The sequence below is a fragment of the Neopsephotus bourkii genome, unplaced genomic scaffold (genome assembly GCF_033783945.1).
Source record: "Neopsephotus bourkii isolate Nb327-2 ecotype Australia unplaced genomic scaffold, CSIRO-AGI_Nbou_v1 NB_1060, whole genome shotgun sequence".
Taxonomy (NCBI): domain Eukaryota; kingdom Metazoa; phylum Chordata; class Aves; order Psittaciformes; family Psittacidae; genus Neopsephotus; species Neopsephotus bourkii.
This window is the reverse complement of record NW_026901548.1, coordinates 785,882-803,560: the sequence shown is the minus strand read 5'-3', so window position 1 is coordinate 803,560 and position 17,679 is coordinate 785,882. Positions and strand designations below refer to the sequence as shown.

The window sequence follows — 17,679 nt, the reverse complement described above, 5'->3', positions numbered from 1 at the left end:
CCCTTTGACCCCGGTGTTATGTCGGGCCCGAGCCGCCGCCGCCGCCTCCTCCTCCGGTAGCGCCCGGAGCCGCCCCCGCCTCGCGCCCCGCCCGCCCCGCCCGCGCGCGCCCCGCCCCGTTCCCCCCCCTCCTCCGCCGCCACCCGCCGCCCTCCCGCCCGCGCGCGCCTAACGGTCCGCGCCCGCCGCGCCGCCGCCCCGCGCGGGAGGAGGATGAAGGAGATGAAGCAGCGGAGGAAGAAGGAGCGCACGTGGGCCGAGGCCGCCCGCCTGGTGAGGGGCGGGGGGGAGCCGGGGCCCAGGGGCCTGGGGCGGACCCCGGGGAGGGAGCGCGGGCGCTGCGCCGGGCCCAAGGGGCCTCCCCCGCCCCGGGGCTCCGCTCGCCGCCGGCCCCTCCTCGAGTAACGGGGCGGGGGGGCGGGTCCTCCCCGCGGGCCCGGGCTCTGCACCGGTGGCACCCCCCCCCACCGGTTGTTTTCCTTCGCGAGCCGGGTGGGAGGGGGAGGGCCCAGGAGGGGGGGGCCGGGAACGGGGTCCCGGGGCCGCCGGCTCCTCCCGCGGGGCTGTGGCGGGTCCTGGGGTTCGCTGCCCCGGGTGCTCCCCGCAGCCCGGCTGGGGCTCGCTGTGGGGACGGGGCCGTTCCCCTCCGTTAAGGCTCGGAGGGGGAACTGGCGGCCCGGCCCGGCCCGCGGGCACTGCTGCCAACAGCAGGTCCCGGTTTAATGCCCGGGGAGCCGGTTCTCCCTGCCCCAGCAGCGCCCTGGCCGCGGGCGGTGGGAGCGGTGCTGAGCCCGGGGCAGCCGCAGCACTCGTGCTTTGGGAGGTGCAGTTCAGGGCCTGTCCTGAGCCTCTTGGCTTTGAGACTCTGCTTGCTGAAGGCTTCAACCTCCAGGGCTGGGGCTGCTCCGGTTCCTGGGGACACTGCTGGGGTTTGACTTGCGGCAGGAGGGGGCTGGTGCCCTCCATGGAGCGTTGGTGTGGCTTGACCCCCGCTTGGGAGCTAGCAGAAAGAACTGAAGCATCTCGCAGGCAGTGAGTGTGAAGTTTGATGAGAGGGCTGCTCATGGAGCCGTGTGTGTGCCCGTGGTCACTGCTGCCCATGGCTGCTTGGAAGGAGCTCGCTGCCTTCGCTTTCCACTGTGGAGCTGGTCGGTGACGTGGATCTGTGCAGGTACAGGAGGACCAGCACACAGAGCACGGGGTGACCCGAGTCCCTGTGCTTGGCGTGCACGCAGCCCTGCGCATGGATGTCAGCAGGAACGGGTTTGCAGGGCTCGAGGGTGTTTTGTTTCCCTGCTTCTCCTCTGTGTGTGTTCACTGTGGGTTTGCCTGGCCCAGGCTGTGCCGTGGAGCACATCAAGTTCAGCAGCAGCAGTGTGGTGCCTCGGGTCTGGTGCTGAGGGTGGTCAGGATGGGTCTCGGTGCTCCTTCTGAGGAAGATTTGTTTGGCTCTCCGAGTGTTTTCCTACCACGTGCCAGGAGGAAAGCTAAGCAGAGAAGCATCTCCCAGCAGCCTGCACCAGCTTTTGTGTGTAAATGGTGATATCCTAGACCCACATGACTCTGCTTGAAGAGCTGCAGAAGGTCAGAGCCAGGCACAGCGGGAATGGGGTGGCCCAAAGCCTCACTGGGTGCTTCTCTTTGAGGTCCTGGTCACTGCGGGTGACAGGGATGCTCCTGGTAAGTGACCTCGGGGGCAGAGGCAGTGTGAGGTGACCTTGCATAAAGTCACCTCATCCCAAAGTCCTGGGCTCTAACAGGGGAAGAAAAGCAGTATTTAGTCTGCTCAAAGCAGAATGTGAGGCTGTGACTAAAGCAGATCCTCGTGCACCTCCTCACCTCCATATGATGGAACAGGGATCTCTCCACACAGATCCTCTCACCTGCCTTTTGGCCAGAGCCTCGGGTGCATGAGATGCCTGAGCCTCAGCAGCATCTTAGAGCCATTGAGAACCAGAAATAGAACGGTCTCATGCTGGATTATCCACTTAGAGAGACCTACGGTTGCGTAGCTGCACTTGCAGCTCGCAGGACTGATTGTAAATCCACTAAAAATAGATCTTTATTTAACACTAGTCTTACACATGCTCCCTGTCAAAATGCTTTTAATTTTCCCCTCTGACGTGCACTATTGTTTCATATTCCCCTCGATGTTCCTGAGAACTGGAGGCAAAAGTGCTTTTCAGTGTTGGTGCTCCTGCAGAGCTAATGCACTTCCATGCAATGAGCCTTTAAAGATTCATTTGACCACCCGGAGCCACAGGACTGGTCCACAAGTGCTATCGGAGCTGGGTGGCTAGTAAATGTATTGGGAAGTGCTGGCAGGTTCCATAGTTAGGGGCTTAGGAGCCCTTGACCACCAGTGTTATAAATAGGAGGGATGTGGGGAAAATCTTATTTGGGTTAAGGAGCAGCTAATGTGTGAGCTGTAGCTCCTGATGGGAGGTTGATGTGGGGCTGGGGAGAGACGGGGATCAGTGCTGGAGGTGGGGTTCAGTGGCTAAACTGCAGGACTGAGCTGAGCTCTTAGGCAGGAGCTCTTCCCTGTGAGGGTGCTGAGGCGCTGGCACAGGGTGCCCAGAGAAGCTGTGGCTGCCCCATCCCTGGAGTGCTCAAGGCCAGGTTGGACACAGGGGCTTGGAGCAACCTGCTCCAGTGGAAGGGGTTGGGGTTGGAGCTGGAGGAGCTTTAAGGTCCCTTCCAACCCAAACCAGCCCTGGGATTCTATGATCTTCTCTCCCCAGCTCTCCCCTTAAGCAGTCTGTACACTTAATGTAGCTGTTGATTGGGAATTGTTCCCCTGAGCATCGGTTCTTTTATCTTTATGTAAATGCTGCTTCATGCTCGGTTTGGGGCTGTATTTCACTGGCTCTGACTGTCACAAGAGAGGCTTCAGAAGCTGTGAAGAGTTCCCTTGGTTTTCCAAGGAGGCATGTTCCATTCTGTGGCTCTTGCGCTCACCTCCAGTGATGTTCCCCTTGTCAGCGTCTGCCCCCTTTGACAGGGCGACAGTTCACGAGGAAGGCAAGGAAACCACACAACCTGGGGAGGCTTTTTGATCATGGAGGGAAAAGTGTGATGGAACTGTACTGACTGGGGGTTCAGGTGGTTTATTCCCACTGCCTCGGGTTTATTGCTTGCTTTGGTCTTTCAGCTCCTTGTGCTTTCATTGTGTTTTATCTCTGGCTAGGTAGCTCTCCAATTTCCGTCCCCATCCAGGTTGCACCACTCATGTTTGTGATCTTCAAGCATCTTGAGAAGGCCTTGTTGGGTGGATGGGATGTAGGACATTCCTTTTAGCACCAGACTCAATTGAAGCGCAGAACCACAGTGGCATGGGTTGGCTTTGTCTCTGCGTTTGGAGGTCGGACATGGTACAGAGAGGCAAATGGTGCCCTACACAACACTGGTTTTCTCTCAAACATCCCTCCCATGAGGCTCCAGAAAGCAGAGCGTGGGGTTTGTGCTCTGCTTGGGGCTGCAGTGACTCAGTCCTGGATGGTGCTGATACAAATGGGGCATTTGGGTTCCTCCACCAGCTCCTCACACAAGTCAAACTGAAAGGCAGCATCGTGTTGCTCCTCTAAAGTGTGGGGACGGATTTAGTCAGGGGGGTGCATTACTTTGGTCGTTACCACAGTTATGACCTAAGTTCCCATTGCTGCTTGTCCTGGAGGCCTCAGGCCACGTCCTGTGCCCATATCACACCCTGTTTGCTCCCTCAGACCCAGAGTTTGAGCTCGGGGTCTTTTGCATTCAGGGAGCAGCGCTGTCTGCTTGAGCGCGAGGCGCAGGAGGCGCGTGGTGAGCAGCTGTAGGGTAATCTGCTCCCAGAGAAACCTCGCGGTTTACATCTACTGCAGCTTATTTTGGTTCATTGTTTCCTGTTTATGTGGGTAATCTTCTTATCCACAGACATGTCCGGTCCTCTCTTTGAATCCTCCAGTTTGTGCTCCAGAATGTCCAGAAGCAAGAAGTTCCATGGGGTTTTAAGAAAGACAGATTAAAAACTGTAATAGCCTCTTTAGTTCTTTGCATCTGAGTGACAAATCTATTCATATCATACATGAAAGGATGAGTTGGTACTGTATTGCCTTTTTAATATCTGATTTTGCTCGTTTTCTGTCAAAGGCAAGCACTCCAAATCTCTAGCTGTATTTTCCCCACATCCTTTGCTGTTCTTGTCCTTCTCTGACAAGAGTTCGGGCTCTCACCTGTGGTACCCTTCTTGAGATGGAGCAGAGATGGAATGAATGCAGTAGCCCAAGGAAGGAGCGCTGTTGGGTTATACAGTTGTAGTGCCTGCTTTACTGCAAGGTAGGAAAGTGTGTGGTAGGGAGAGCATCTCACATCATTAAAGGTCACTGACCACTGCACAGCGTGGAAGGCTGCATGTGGCAGCAGCTTGAGCTAACGTACATGGAAGTTGGTCAAAAAGCTTCCACTGGTTTCCTGCTGTGGGGTGAAGGCCAAATTCTGCTGCTTTTCCTCTCCTTTATATTTCAGTTCATCAGGGACCAGATGAAGGTGAGCCCTTTGTGGTGTTTACTGTGCTGTGACTGGGAGGTGGCCTGAAATTGTAGTGTGTCTTTTGCAGATGAGTGGAGGTTTAAGGGGGATACTGGTGGATTTGAACAGCAGCTTCTGGAGCGGGTCTGTGGATGCAGAAGCACGTTCTGTACTGACACGTGGTCTTTTTGTCTTTTCAGGTGCTGGAAAATTACTCTGATGCTCCCATGACCCCAAAGCAGATTCTACAGGTCATCGAGGCTGAAGGACTAAAGGAAATGAGGTTAGTATTGATGATCTTGTCTAGAACACAGTGTGGAGCATGGGGGAGGCTGCGTATGAAGCCTTGTGTCGCTTCGTGCAATTCTCCCTCATCTCCAGCCCACTTTTCTTCTTCCATTTCTTCCTCTTTCCAGCACAGTCATTTCAGATGACACCGCAGACACTTCCATACAGGTTGCGGGGTTGTTTTTCTTTGACAATAACTGGAAGCTGTACTTTGGGGTTTTTTTGTAACATACAGAGTCCATACATGTGCCTGTAGCAGGTCAGGCTCCTGTGTTCTGTTGTACGTGTATGGTTCTTTCGTAAGTACCTCCCAATAGTTTCTGCCACTGGGACTAGTTTGAGAACAGTTTTTGTCTCCTCTGATGCTTCATTTCTAGAGCAGGCATCATGTTTTAGGAGACTCAAATAAGTCATCTTTATATTACTATACTGGTCTCTGCTCAGAGTTTCGAGCACCATGGTAATGCAGCTCACCCTGTTGAGGCTCCTGACATTGTATGGAGGAGATGCCCATCTCAATATGGGCTTCATATGGAAAAGAACCTGATACTGAGCCTTGGAAGCGAGAGGAGTGGGAGACTTTTCCTTGATTAACTTCCTGTGAGCACCCATCTGTTTCTGTGACAGTAGTAGAAGAGATATACAGTGTCTTACAGATTGAAGAAAGTGGGTAACTGTGATAGTCCAAGTGCCGCAGTTAGTGCTGCATGGCAAAAAAAGACACTTTGGCTACCAGAGACAGAAAAAGCAGTCTCTTGGCTGCTGCCCATTGATTGACTTGTGGGAAATCCAGATGCATGAGCTGTTTCCAGTCTTGCTTTCCCCTCACCTTGATTCTGTGCACTGTTTTCCACCCCGGTGTCTGCATCCCCTGAACCTGTACTTTACCCAGGTGCAGAAGGTAGCTCATTTTTCTGGGACCTAACAGCTCAAAACGTTGGCTTGTTTCTGCTCCTTACGTGTGTCTGAAATCAGGATAGAGCTGGGATTGTTTGAATAGTGAAAACTAGTGATGCCCACGGAGGTGTCATGTAGGAGCTGGTATTGTTTGGAGAGGGGCGATGCCGATGAGTGTTGCTGCATCAGTGTGGGAGCTGTTGGAGCACTGGTGGTCCTTGCCCAGGAGATCTGCACTGGTTTGGATGTGGGTGGTGGTTTCAGAGCTCTGAGCAGAATTCAGACAGGCTTTTGATGAGGGCCTTCGTAGAGCTTTGCTTCAGTGATACTGTGCACCTTTCCTGCATCATTCCTGTTACTTCAGTGGATAGTTGAAGATCTACAAGCACAGGCTGTCCTCTGCTAAAGGTGATAGCAGGTCTCTTCTCACACACGTAAATTACCATGGTGCTCTCCCAGTTCTGACAAGTGGCCTGTCACAGTAGCTAAAGACCAGACTTTGGAGCATGTGTCAAGTTGAATCCCACAGAGCTACATCGCTCCTTTAAAGGTCAGTGGTTTTCCCTTGGGGTATCTGCTTTTCCTTCCCCAGTCATTAATTCTCTGCTTTAAGAAAAGACTGTTTTCTTCAGAGCACAATTGTTCACAGGATAAAGGCAGTGATCCTGCCTAGCTAAACATGCTCAGGCTTCCCTGGGCCTTGTATAGAAACTCTTCCTGAAACTCCATTTCCTGAAGGAAATAGCTTGGTGGCTCAAGATGTTTCTCCCTTTGAATCAATACCGAGGCAGCATTCCCTGGTTGAGGGTCACACTGGTCTATTGGGAAGGGGCTGTGTTCCTTACGGGGGACAGTGATGGTCCTGTGTGGCTGATGCTTGAGCCAGGACACTTGGGCTCAGCACCATTGCTGAGTCCTGGCTCCGAGGAGAATATGAACTCTTTGGGTTTTCCTCATTTTGGGGAAAAGTCCTTGTTTTGCCATTCGAAGGAAGCATTTTCTGGCTGGTTACAGCGTGCTTGGAGCATCTGCTCAACACAGGAGGGAAAGCACTGTCTAACAGGACAGAAGGCTGGGAATTTTGTCCTAGTACCACAGATAGAGGGTATTTCTGTCGCCAAAGCTTGTGAAGACCCATCCAAAAACCCAAGCACAGTCAGGGTGGGAACTGAGACTGTTGTAAGGGTTCAGTTTGTGACTGATTTTCTTGGAAATAGGTTGTCTCAGGCCAGTTTTCAGTTTCACTTTTAATACCAACGGAATCGATGCTGCTCTGATGGCTCTGCCAGGTGACTCTGCCTGTCTGTGTGTGATGTATTGGAAACCACGAGAGTACAGAATTTCCATCAGTGAGTGTAGGATGGTTGCTTTAACCAGGGCATTACGCAGGACATGACAAATTAGGGCATCAGACCTTTTATACCTAACTGGTAGTGCAGTTCTGTCTGCGGCTTGTCGGGGAGGATATACCAGAAACACGTCTGGGTACAACCCATGTGGGTTTGGGCTGAAATAAATCTGGAGTTTTGGTAAAGTCAGTTGAAGCCTGAAAGTTTCAAGCAGAGGAAGGCAGGAAATGGGTCATAAACGTTGGAAACATCTAAAAATGGCTCAGAGTGACTTTAAACTGGCATCGTGCTTCCTGTTTGATGCTTTGCTGTGCTGTTGGAGGCTGATGGTCACAAAGGCAAGCTTAATGCTGTTCTGGCTAGAGTGCCTGTCCCCTGAAGTTAATCAGCATCATCTCTGTTAACCTTAAAGATGCCCATTTAAACAGATCCTTCAGGCTGTTTGCTTGCTAAGGCCATTTCTTAACACTGAGCTGTTCTTTCTGTGTCCTAGCGGCACCTCTCCCCTGGCCTGCCTCAACGCCATGCTCCATTCCAACTCCCGGGGAGGTGATGGGCTCTTCTACAAGCTGCCTGGACGCATCAGCCTTTTCACCCTCAAGGTGAGTGCTCTTCACCCTGCGGAGTGCCTGCTCCTAACTGGGAGCCGAGGTGTGAGCTGTGCTTGTTACATAGAGCTGAGTGTTAAACTGTCACTGAGCATCGTACGAGCTGAATGTGCTGCATGTGAGCTCGTCATGTGAGAGTGTTATTTCATTCGAGCCTGTACCTTCCAGCTATATTTATATGATAAATCCATTCTAAAACCAACTATTTATTGAATTGCATAAGCAAGAAAAATCCTCTTGTTCCAGTGTTTTGTGCCCACCTCAGGCAGGCGCTTATCAGAACAGCCCATGTGCTCTTTTTCTCCCAGCCACAGGGGAACACACTCAACCAGTAACTTAAATTGGTCTGAGACCTTGTAGCTACAAGTAAGTCCTTGATAGGAAAATGTACATTCATTCTTCTGGTGCTTGTTTGGTGTTCAGCTGCATTCTGTGTGTATTTAACATCCCCATTTCCCTCAGATCTTGAGGTCTCTCTGGAACATTTAATTTATTGTCCCAGTAATCTTCAGTGTTGAAAATGTTTCTGGTCTTTCTTTGCATTGTTTTGTACTGTTGGATCCCCTGATAAATATCAGCTTGACAGATAACAGGTATCTCAGCTATTTCATTGGCATCTTTTTTTCTTGCTGTCAGGAAACGTTGTTGAATTGCCATATTTTGCTGAAAATAGATGGCATTGAAATGCCTTTGTCTATACAGGTAGTAAATATATCTCTTAAGCTTACTACCTCAGTATTGGCTACTCTGGTGCTCCCTGTTGTTTCGTAGTAAGAATGAGATACTTCTCTTTAATAGAAACTGCTTGCTTGTAGAAAATTGGGATGAGTTATTGACCCTGTGTATGTTGGATATGTCCGAGTTATTTGTTTAGGAGGTGTCTATGAAGAGTTCCAGTAGTTCAGGCGACTTCTGTTCCACTGTGAGCCCAAATACACTTGAAAATATCTTTCTGCATCAAGGATAAAAATAGATGAAAAAAATGAAGCTGAAGAACTGTATCTGCTAAACATCCACCCCTGTTGGTGTATGCCTTGAGGCTGGCAGGGAGTGAAGCCATCCCTGTTCTGTTTGCCCCTTCAGAAGGATGCCTTGCAGTGGTCTCGGAATCTGTCTGTGCCGGAAGGAGAGGAGCTGGAGGATACGGCAGACGCAGAAAGTTGTGAGTCCAATGAAGCAAGCACTGTGAGTGGTGACAATGATGGTAAGTGTCGAAGGATGTTCATCTTAAACCATGGCATCTACTTCTGTGTCTGACTGAGGGCCTGTCTCTTTCAGTGTCTCTTGATGAAACCTCCTCTAATGCCTCGTGTTCCACTGAGTCTCAGAGCAAGGGACCTGCTACGACCAGGGAGAGCCACCGAACTGCATCCCAGGTAAGAGAAAGTGGGACCGACTGGAAGCACAGGGAGCTTTCACTGGTGCCTGGTAGCTGGGTTAGTGTTGGACTGGTTGGGCACAAGTGCCTCAGTTATGGGGAAGAGAAATTGTCCTTAGGTGAGGAGTTTGCAGTATGGGGAGGATCAGTGGTCATTGCAGCCATACTAGCTTCTGCAACCCCTTCTGAAGAGTCCACTAGCACGTAGCTAGTTACAGGACAAGGGGGAATGGTTTTAAACTGACAGAGGAGAGATTTAGATTGTACATTAGGCAGAAGCTCTTCCCTGTAAGGGTGCTGAGGCACTGGCACAGGGTGCCCAGAGAAGTTGTGGCTGCCCCATCCCTGGCAGTGTTCAAGGCCAGGTTGGACACAGGGGCTTGGAGCAAACTACTCTACTGGAAGGTGTCCCTGCCTGTGCAGGGGGTTGGAACTGGATGAGCTTTAAGGTCCCTTCCAACCCAAACCAATCTGGGATTCTATGATACTATGGAAGGTAATTTTGAATTCTCTGCTATTCATAAATACACCTGAAGATTTACCTAGGAGCTAGGTAGATCTTTAACTAAAGAACATTCTGTTTAGAAGATTATTTTACCCCTCTATAACATCTTTGTTCCTTTGATTTCTTTCTGGGCTGCAGGCAACCAAGCAAAAGAAAAAGACTGGTGTAATGCTGCCACGTGTTGTCTTAACACCACTGAAAGTAAACGGGGCACACATGGAGTCTGCCTCTGGTGAGCATTGCTTTTGGGGGGTGGTTTTCTCATGACTGCCCAGCAAACTTTCAGTCAGTGCTCCCTGCACATCTGTAAACTGGCCTGAGGGTTTCCTTAATGCTTCATGAGAATGCATGTGACTGTAGATGTGTTTAGCTCCATCAAAGTACTTGGTAACTGTGCAATACCCTGTCGTAGGGGTAATAGCAGATAATTCTTGTATGTAAGACCATTCTCCAAGTTGGGTTTCTGCTGTTCCCTGCATGTCTTTATGAGATTGGTTTGCTTGTAGGCTTCACGGGGAGGCACGCTGACGGGGAGAGCAGCAGCACATCCAGCAGCAGCAGCAGCTCTCTGGCCCTCTGCAAAGCCACCTTGCGCAGTAGAACAGAAATAAACAGGGACCCTCCACAGCTTCTGAGGGGGATCAGGAAGCCCACTGCTGGTAAGTGCTTCTGATGCACCTCACAAGAATCATGGGCTGTAAAAGCAGGCGATGCTGAAGTTGTGTATGTCTGAGAGAAGAACATGAAGCTTCTTTTCCTTCAGAAAGCATATGATGACCTTAAGGCTCTCAGCTCTTCCTCCCCGAACATGAGTGAGATAATTGTTTAAAGTTTGTCTGGTGTGATGAGCAGCATGGAGAATTCTACTTGCATATGACACAGATGTGACCTCCTATCGAAATTCCAGATGCAGATGTATTAATTAGTGTGATTGAGTCTTTCTTCACACTTGGAATACCACAGTCTTCTCTCACATACCTTGCTCCTTTTGCTCTAGTAGTTTGACACAAATTTCTTGCCCACAATGCTGAAATCCTTTTGTCCAACAATGGTTATTTTATTCGCCTGTCTTTAAACTGCAGGGCAAATGAAACGCAACAGGGGAGAGGACATTGACTTTGAAACACCTGGCTCCATTCTTGTCAACACAAACCTGCGAGCTCTGATAAACTCCAGAACCTTCAATGCTCTCCCATCACACTTCCAGCAGCAGCTTCTCTACCTCCTTCCAGAAGTTGACAGACAGGTACAAGGGTGCAGCACGTGGGGGGTCTCCCATCCACATTCCTGTGCCCCTTGGCTGTGGAATGCCTGGAACAAGGGTGTTCTGTGTGTCCATTAGGTTGGGGCTGACGGGCTGATGCGGCTCAGCGGCAGCGCACTCAATAACGAGTTCTTCACCCACGCGGCGCAGAGCTGGAGGGAGCGCCTGGCTGATGGTGAGCGGCTCTGCCTGCCTGCAGGGTGGAGGAGAGGCACTCATCTAGTGGGGTTTATGGGTTTTCTTTCACAGTTAATGACCAGTTTAGCCCAGCCTGGCAGTGTCCGCTCGTGTTGCCCCCAACTTTTCTTCTTTATTTTTTCCATTAAAGTAAAAAATGTGATTTCCTTTGGTGCTTTGGGACCTTCAGAATGAAGTGATGGGGCTGTAAAGTAGTGCCTCAGATGGTGGTCTTTGTCTGGTAAAACATGATGTTTTTCAGACTTGCTTGAGGCTGTGTGACTCTTGCCCTTAAAGAGTTGCAGGTAGCGTATGGACCCATGGCAGGGTGGAGAGCAGGGTGGCGACAGAAAACCTGTCCTTCAGATATACAGCTACTGTCCTGTGAAAATGCAAAGGCTGCATTTGCAGAATTGGTTTGGAACTCAACTTCAGCCTCTTGCTTCCTTGCAGGTGAATTCACCCATGAAATGCAAGTTCGAATTCGGCAGGAAATGGAAAAGGAAAAGAGAGTGGAGCAATGGAAAGAGAAGTTCTTTGAGGACTACTATGGACAAAAGTAAGAACCTACCTCATCTGTCCTGTTTTATCTGTTTATTATACAGGTAGCAGAGCGTGTTTCTGCTTTGCTGAGAAAGTGCAGTATGAAGTCCTTGAAAGATGCAGGTTTTATGGGGTGAATCGTTCAGGCCGTTGCTCCAGGAAGTCCTTATTGGCATTGACTGGGGCATAGCAGAAGTTTGTATCCCATCTCTTTTGTTCCCAGTTAATTTTGCTTGTTTTCCCTCACAGGTCTTCATATTTTCTTATTATTCCCAGTAATAGTAATGTGGGATAGTGAATGCGTGGGTTATGTCGTTGCAGAGTGACATAATGAGATTTTGATGAGTCTCTGCTTTGTGATCTGTACGTGTATCAGTGGCATAGAGTACAGCTCTTAGTAAAGGATGGGATGCTTAAACGGGGACAGGCTTCAGGTTTTACCTAGGTTTTATGTTTCTCTCGTAGGCTGGGCTTGACGCAGGAGGAATCCCAGGAGCAGAGCCTGGTGCAGGAGGATGCTGAGAACAGGACAGGGCTCTCTGCTAAGGGGGAGGCGCGGCTGCCGCGCGGGCCTTCGACGCGGCAGAGGGACGGGCACTTCAGGAAGCGCTCCCGGGCTGACCTCCGGTGCCGGGCCAGGAGGAGCCTCTACAAACTGCGGGAGCCGGAGCAAGTGGAGGCTTCCAAAGAGGCTGTGGGACAGGAACCCTCAGCCCAGAAAGAGACAAAGCCTGAGGCAGACCCGCAGAAAGCCGAGCCGAGCCCTTCGCCTGCGGCGCTGAAGGCAGAGAGCTCCCCTCTGCCCCTCTCTCCAGAGCCTTCCAAGGTGCACAGTAAATCGGAAGATCCATCGTTGGCAGCTGCAAACAGGATTCCCAGCTTGCCCCAGGAGAACTCTGCTCGGGAGCCCAAGGACCAGAAGAGGAAATGCTTTGAGGAGGCTGCCTCCGCGTCCTTCCCCGAAAAGAAGCCCCGGCTTGAAGATCGTCAGTCCTTTCGTAACACAATTGAAAGTGTTCACCCAGAAAAGCCACAGCCTACTAAAGAGGAGCCAAAGGTCCCACCCATCCGGGTAGGAAGGAGGGTTATAGCTGCTTGCTATCCCAGGGCTGTCATGCTCAGTACCATCAAAACGTTATTAAAATGTCAAGTGTTGTCATCCTGGGAGGAGAAGTGGAAGGGTTTCATTGGTAGAGCTGCCTAAGTACCCCTGATTGCCACAGTCTGCTATCTTATTTAGACAGGCAAAGAATGGGAAATCGTTCCAAGGTCTTTGCACAAGAGCACAGCATAACCTTGACTTGCTCTGTTAGCTTGCGTTTCTGTGGATGCAGAAATTGCTTTTCCTGAAGCTAGCTGACTTGCTGCAAGAGAGACCTTCAGATGTGTTCTTTACCCTGCATAGTTCCTCCTCTTTGGGCAAAATCTTCATGTTCCCTCTGAGTTCCCCTGTTCTGACTGGAGGTGTCCATCTCCTTAGCCTCAGGGTCATCCTGGTGTAGAAAGGACCGTTCTGATTCCTGAAGCATCACTTGCTTGTCTCTGGGCTCTAGTCAAACTATGTAGTACTGAGCTTTACATAGCACAGGGCAGAGCATGCATGCAGAGATTGTGGGGACTGTGGCGCTTCTCTCCCAACATCAGTTTTTAAGCTGGAATTCTAAACTTTGATTGAATTCTTGCAGTAAGACTGATGGCGAGCAGGTGCTGATGGAAGGGATGTGTGAGGGTTGGAGCTGACGGCTTTTCCCTTTCTTGCAGATTCAACTTTCACGTATTAAACCACCCTGGGTGGTTAAAGGTCAGCCCACTTACCAGATATGCCCCCGGATCATCCCCAGCACGGAGCCCCCCAGCCGCGGCAGGGCCGGGGCCCGGACGCTCGCTGACATTAAAGCCCGGGCCCTGCACGCCCGAGCCCAGCGCGAAGCCGCTGCCGCCATCGGGGGTGGAGGGGGCCCCGGTGGGGGGAGAGGCCCCGATGAAGGAGGAGGAGGAGGAGGAGGAGAAGCCGGCGGCCGCGCCGGGCACAGGAGGTCAAAGAGAACTCATGGAAAGCGTTCGGCAGATCTACAGCGAGCACAACTACTGCCGCCTGCCCGCGTGAGCCGGGGCAAGGCTGAGCCTGGTGGGGCTGCTCGGGAGGCTGCTGCCCGTGCCCTCCTCGCGTCGAGACAAGACTCCTTCTCCTCGAAGAGCGAGGGCAGTGGTGCCGGTGCTCGCTCAGGGGACGGCTCACCCCAGGGGCAGTTCTATGGTGCTTTGCCTGGGTCATCCTTGAAGGAGGAGAGCCCTGAGCAGCCCCTCTGTGACCCACGGACCGAAACCCCATCCTGTGTTGCGTCACAGGAGGGGCAAAGAGCAACGCTGAAAAGCGTGGCTCCTGCAGTGAACGGTGTGTCGTGCTCTCGGGTGCAGGGAGCTGTGATCAGCCCTACAGGCGACGGGGCTGGGTCAGGACTCGGGGGTGCTGCTGCCCCTGCCTTGCAGCTGGGTTATCATGCTGACGTAAAGGAAAATTCCCCCGGTTGTCCTGCTCGCCTGCCAGCACCGTCCTCGGGCGGCAGCGAGCGCCACGAGCCAGGCATGGTCTCCAGGTTCAGATTGAATGGCTCTGAAACGTTTGTGGGAAAGTGTGTCAGTGATAGAGCTAGCTCCAAAGCAGGGACTGCTGGAGCGGAGGGGGCCAGCCCTGCGCCGGGGGACTTGGCACATCTGCAGGCAGAGGAAGGCAGCGATGGCAAACTGAGCAGTGGAGAGCAGAATGCAGAGCCCATGGGGAGAGCCTCTGTACACGGAGACTTTGTTTCTCAGAACAGGATAGACTCCTCTGAAACACCTGAGCAGCCGAGGGAGAGGAGCCCCCCAGCAGGACCAGAAAACGCACTTCAGCCATTGAGGGAGACCCAGGAGCTCAAGAGAAGTGGAGATGAGGAAGTGCAGAGTACACACAGTGAAACGACAGACACTGCTTCAGACTTTGAAGGTGACGTAGCTGGTGAGAGCGAGGAGATGGATGGATGCTTCAGAAGCACCCGCTGCAGGGAGGTAGCTGGGGAAGACTCCTCCTGCCATGGCAGCACTGGGATATGTAATGGGGTCAGATCAAAATCAGGGGCAGACAACCCGGGCTGGGTCGGGGACCTCCCTGCAGTGACAGTGATGGGCACTGGATCTCCATCCCCGAGACAGGGACCACACACCCCACTGCCTCAGAAAGCAGCTTCTGCTCGGCCCATGTCCACTGCTGAAACCAGCAACCCTTTGGTGACGCAGCTGCTAAAGGGGAGCCTTCCTTTGGAGGAGGTTCTCCCAGGATCTCACACCAGTGTCAAGCTGGAAGCTGCGCAGCCACCCCTGGACAAGCCATCAGAGACCCTCTCCCTGGAGGTGGAGAGAGGAGGCAGTTGCTGTTTTGGAGCAGAATCTCCACATACAGGAATAAAGACGAGTGCCCTGAGCAGGAGCGATGACTTCCACTCAATGAGATCTTCCACAGATCCCCAGGAGAGCAAGTGTGGATCAGGGGCACCATTGCCTGCAATAGAGGATGTGGAAGTTCGGTCTGTTCCAGAGAAACATTCCAAAGCTGGCTCAGCTTTAAGCTGCCAGGAGCAGCTGGCAACTGTGGGAAGTGCCTCTCCGAAGCCTGAAGATCCGGGCCCTCAGGAAAGAACCTTTTCTTCCTGTAGCTTTGAGGAGCAAAAGGAGTTGCCCAAGGTCCACCGGGTGGCCCAGCACAACCCCTTAGCGAGCATCACCACAAATACAAGCGCGGAGGGGTTGAACACCTCCACCGAAGCTCGGTTTTTGTCTCCAGCTGTAACTTCTCTTGGTCCAAATCAGACAGGAGGTGCCTCGGCCAGCACAAACTATGCTGGAGTTCAAGGCAAAAAGCTCTTTGGTCCTGGTTTCCCTTGCAACGCCAGTGTTAGACTGCACCACCCCAGGGCTTTGGACCAAGCTCCAGCCATAGGAACCTTGTCCCCCAGCAAACAGACTCCGGACAAGAGCTGTGCCCCAGGGGAGGGAATGCCGGCTGCAAGGGAGGAGTGGGCTCCAAAGCAGCACCCCAGCACCCTGGGGGGAAGGAGGAATGAGAACGTGGTGGGAGGCAGCCCAGGCAAGGGGAACGCAGAGAACCAGAAGGGGCTGAGTGAGCCCTTGCCGAGCGTCCCGCTGGGAGCGGACTTGCCGTTCTTGAGGTGTTCAAGGGAAGCAGCAAAAGGCCACGGTCACCCTTTGGAGCCTTCTTCCATCCCCTCGCAGCTCAATATCAAACAAGCATTTTATGGGAAGCTTTCGAAGCTGCAGCTCAATTCCACCAGCTTTAATTATTCATCCAGCGCTCCCGCTTTTCCCAGGAGCCTGGCTGGAAGCGTGATGCAGCTGAGCCACAAAGCGAACTTTGCTGCGAGCCGGAGCTCGGCCCTGTCTGTGCAGATGTTTGCTGACAGCAGCAGCGTTGACGAGATCTCCTTCAAGTGCTCCTGCAGCCTGAAAGCCATGATCATGTGCAAGGGCTGCGGCGCCTTCTGTCACGACGACTGTATAGGACCCTCCAAGCTGTGTGTATTGTGCCTTGTGGTGAGATAATGAATTATGGCCATGGGACAGGTTGTATATTCAGTGTGTGTATTTTGATAACGGCTGATGCTAAAGCCTGTACACAAAGTACTATTCTGTTTATAGTAGAAATGCTACTACACTTTGTTGCAGTGAGGAACGTTGACTTGCCTTCCCACGAAGATCTCCAGTGCAGAACCCTTTGGCTCATGGTTACACTCCGGTCGCGGTGGGCTGCGTCCCATCGGATCCATCCTCCTGCTTCCTGCTGTCATGGAGATGCCGACGGTGTCCTGGTGCCCATGCTGAGGCGAACACCCAAGGGAGAGGCAGTTTGTGGCAACCCGTGAGCCCTCCATTGAGGAACTCGTTGCATCCAAAGGAACTGGAACAGGATGTTTCTGTTTCAGGGCTGTGCTAGGTGAGGCCCTGCAGTCTTCTGCTGTCCCCTTCTGCTGTCTCCATTCTCAGTGTGCTGGGAGGCACTGCTGGGCCCTTGGTGCAAGCGGAGCTGCTCTGCAGGGACAGTCCTCAGTGGTCTTTAGGTGCTACAGCAGAGCGTGGTGCCCACCAAAGGATGCTGCAGGCGGCTGCACAGTAACCAAGCACTGCACGGAGCCCATGGAGGGTGCAAGAAGAGGGGGGAAAAGAAAGAAGTAAAAGCATCAGGTGCCAACCAAACACCTCTGCTCTGCGGGGCTGAACTCCTGTCCTGGTGCTGTGCCCGTGCCCTGAACTGGTGTGAAGCCGTGGAGGTTCCCAGCAGCTGGGTCCTGCGTTGAGGCCCTGAACGTGTGAGCCCTTGCAGGCGCCCCCGTGATCCGTGTGAGCTCCATCAGCATGGAAAGCAGTGGGGTTTCCTTGGTTTTGGTTTTTTTTATATATTTTCATTCTTGGATGTATAAAGTGAATTCTTTGGCTCCTGTAAGTACCCTCTATGCATCTGTTTGATCATGTATTTATATGTTGTACACAGTACTGGGCAACTCTGTAAATGGTTGTAATGTACATAGAACATAAAGGGTTCTTTTTGTTTTCCTTGGATTTCCAGGCTCTCGGCAGTATTGCATTAAAGTGGTGTTAGTTATTAACCTGCCCCTGGAGTCGGAGCCGCTGTGTTCTGTCCCCTGGTGGGGGGCTCAGCACGTGAAGGTGGCCCTGGGCTCTCTCTGGGCCATGCAGGCAGACCAGGGGTGCCCGGTACCGGTGCCTCCTCCAGCACAGTGCTGGTTGTTGCTGGGACTGAGCTGGAGCTTGGCTGTACCTGCGCAAAGGGGAGCACCTCGTGTCCCCACTGAGAGCAAACCGGGACTCTTCCTCCTTGGAGCACTTACCTATTAAGAGAGAATTGCCTCTTGTTCCGTTCAAGCGGTGTTGTAGAACTGTAGGGGGTTTCTTTTTCCTTCTGGTCCCTTTTCTAGCTCTGTGCTACCTCCCTTGACCATGCACTTGGGTTTCAACAGTGCAAGTCCCTGTTTGAGATGCGAGCCAGAGGGGTGCAACGAGTTCAGTCTCCAGAATGGTTCTATCAGCCTCATGTTGTGGGATGGGGAGAGACCCAGGCTGGGGGATGGCCGGGAGCATGGAGGTGCTGA

General features: G+C 52.5%; 1 protein-coding gene across 1 annotated transcript; it reads left to right on the top strand.

Annotated features, from left to right (window-relative positions):
* The first annotated feature begins 148 nt into the window (after window positions 1–148).
* Window positions 149–17,180, top strand: ASXL1 (ASXL transcriptional regulator 1). Its single transcript, XM_061361397.1, has 12 exons — window positions 149–273; window positions 4,710–4,792; window positions 7,537–7,645; window positions 8,735–8,855; window positions 8,930–9,027; window positions 9,673–9,766; window positions 10,041–10,193; window positions 10,617–10,780; window positions 10,877–10,973; window positions 11,429–11,534; window positions 11,984–12,590; window positions 13,280–17,180. Exons 1-12 carry the CDS (start codon window positions 214–216, stop codon window positions 16,112–16,114), a joined length of 4,527 nt encoding a protein of 1,508 aa, XP_061217381.1. The 5' UTR covers window positions 149–213; the 3' UTR covers window positions 16,115–17,180.
* The last annotated feature ends 499 nt before the right edge of the window (window positions 17,181–17,679 follow it).

Bases quoted from the DNA above. Each gene is read 5' to 3' on its own strand.
- ASXL1 (XM_061361397.1), top strand. From the start codon at position 214: ATGAAGGAGATGAAGCAGCGGAGGAAGAAGGAGCGCACGTGGGCCGAG. The intron at 4,793-7,536 runs GTTAGTATTGAT...TCTGTGTCCTAG, and splicing joins GAAGGACTAAAGGAAATGAG to CGGCACCTCTCCCCTGGCCT. The intron at 11,535-11,983 runs GTAAGAACCTAC...TTTCTCTCGTAG, and splicing joins GAGGACTACTATGGACAAAA to GCTGGGCTTGACGCAGGAGG.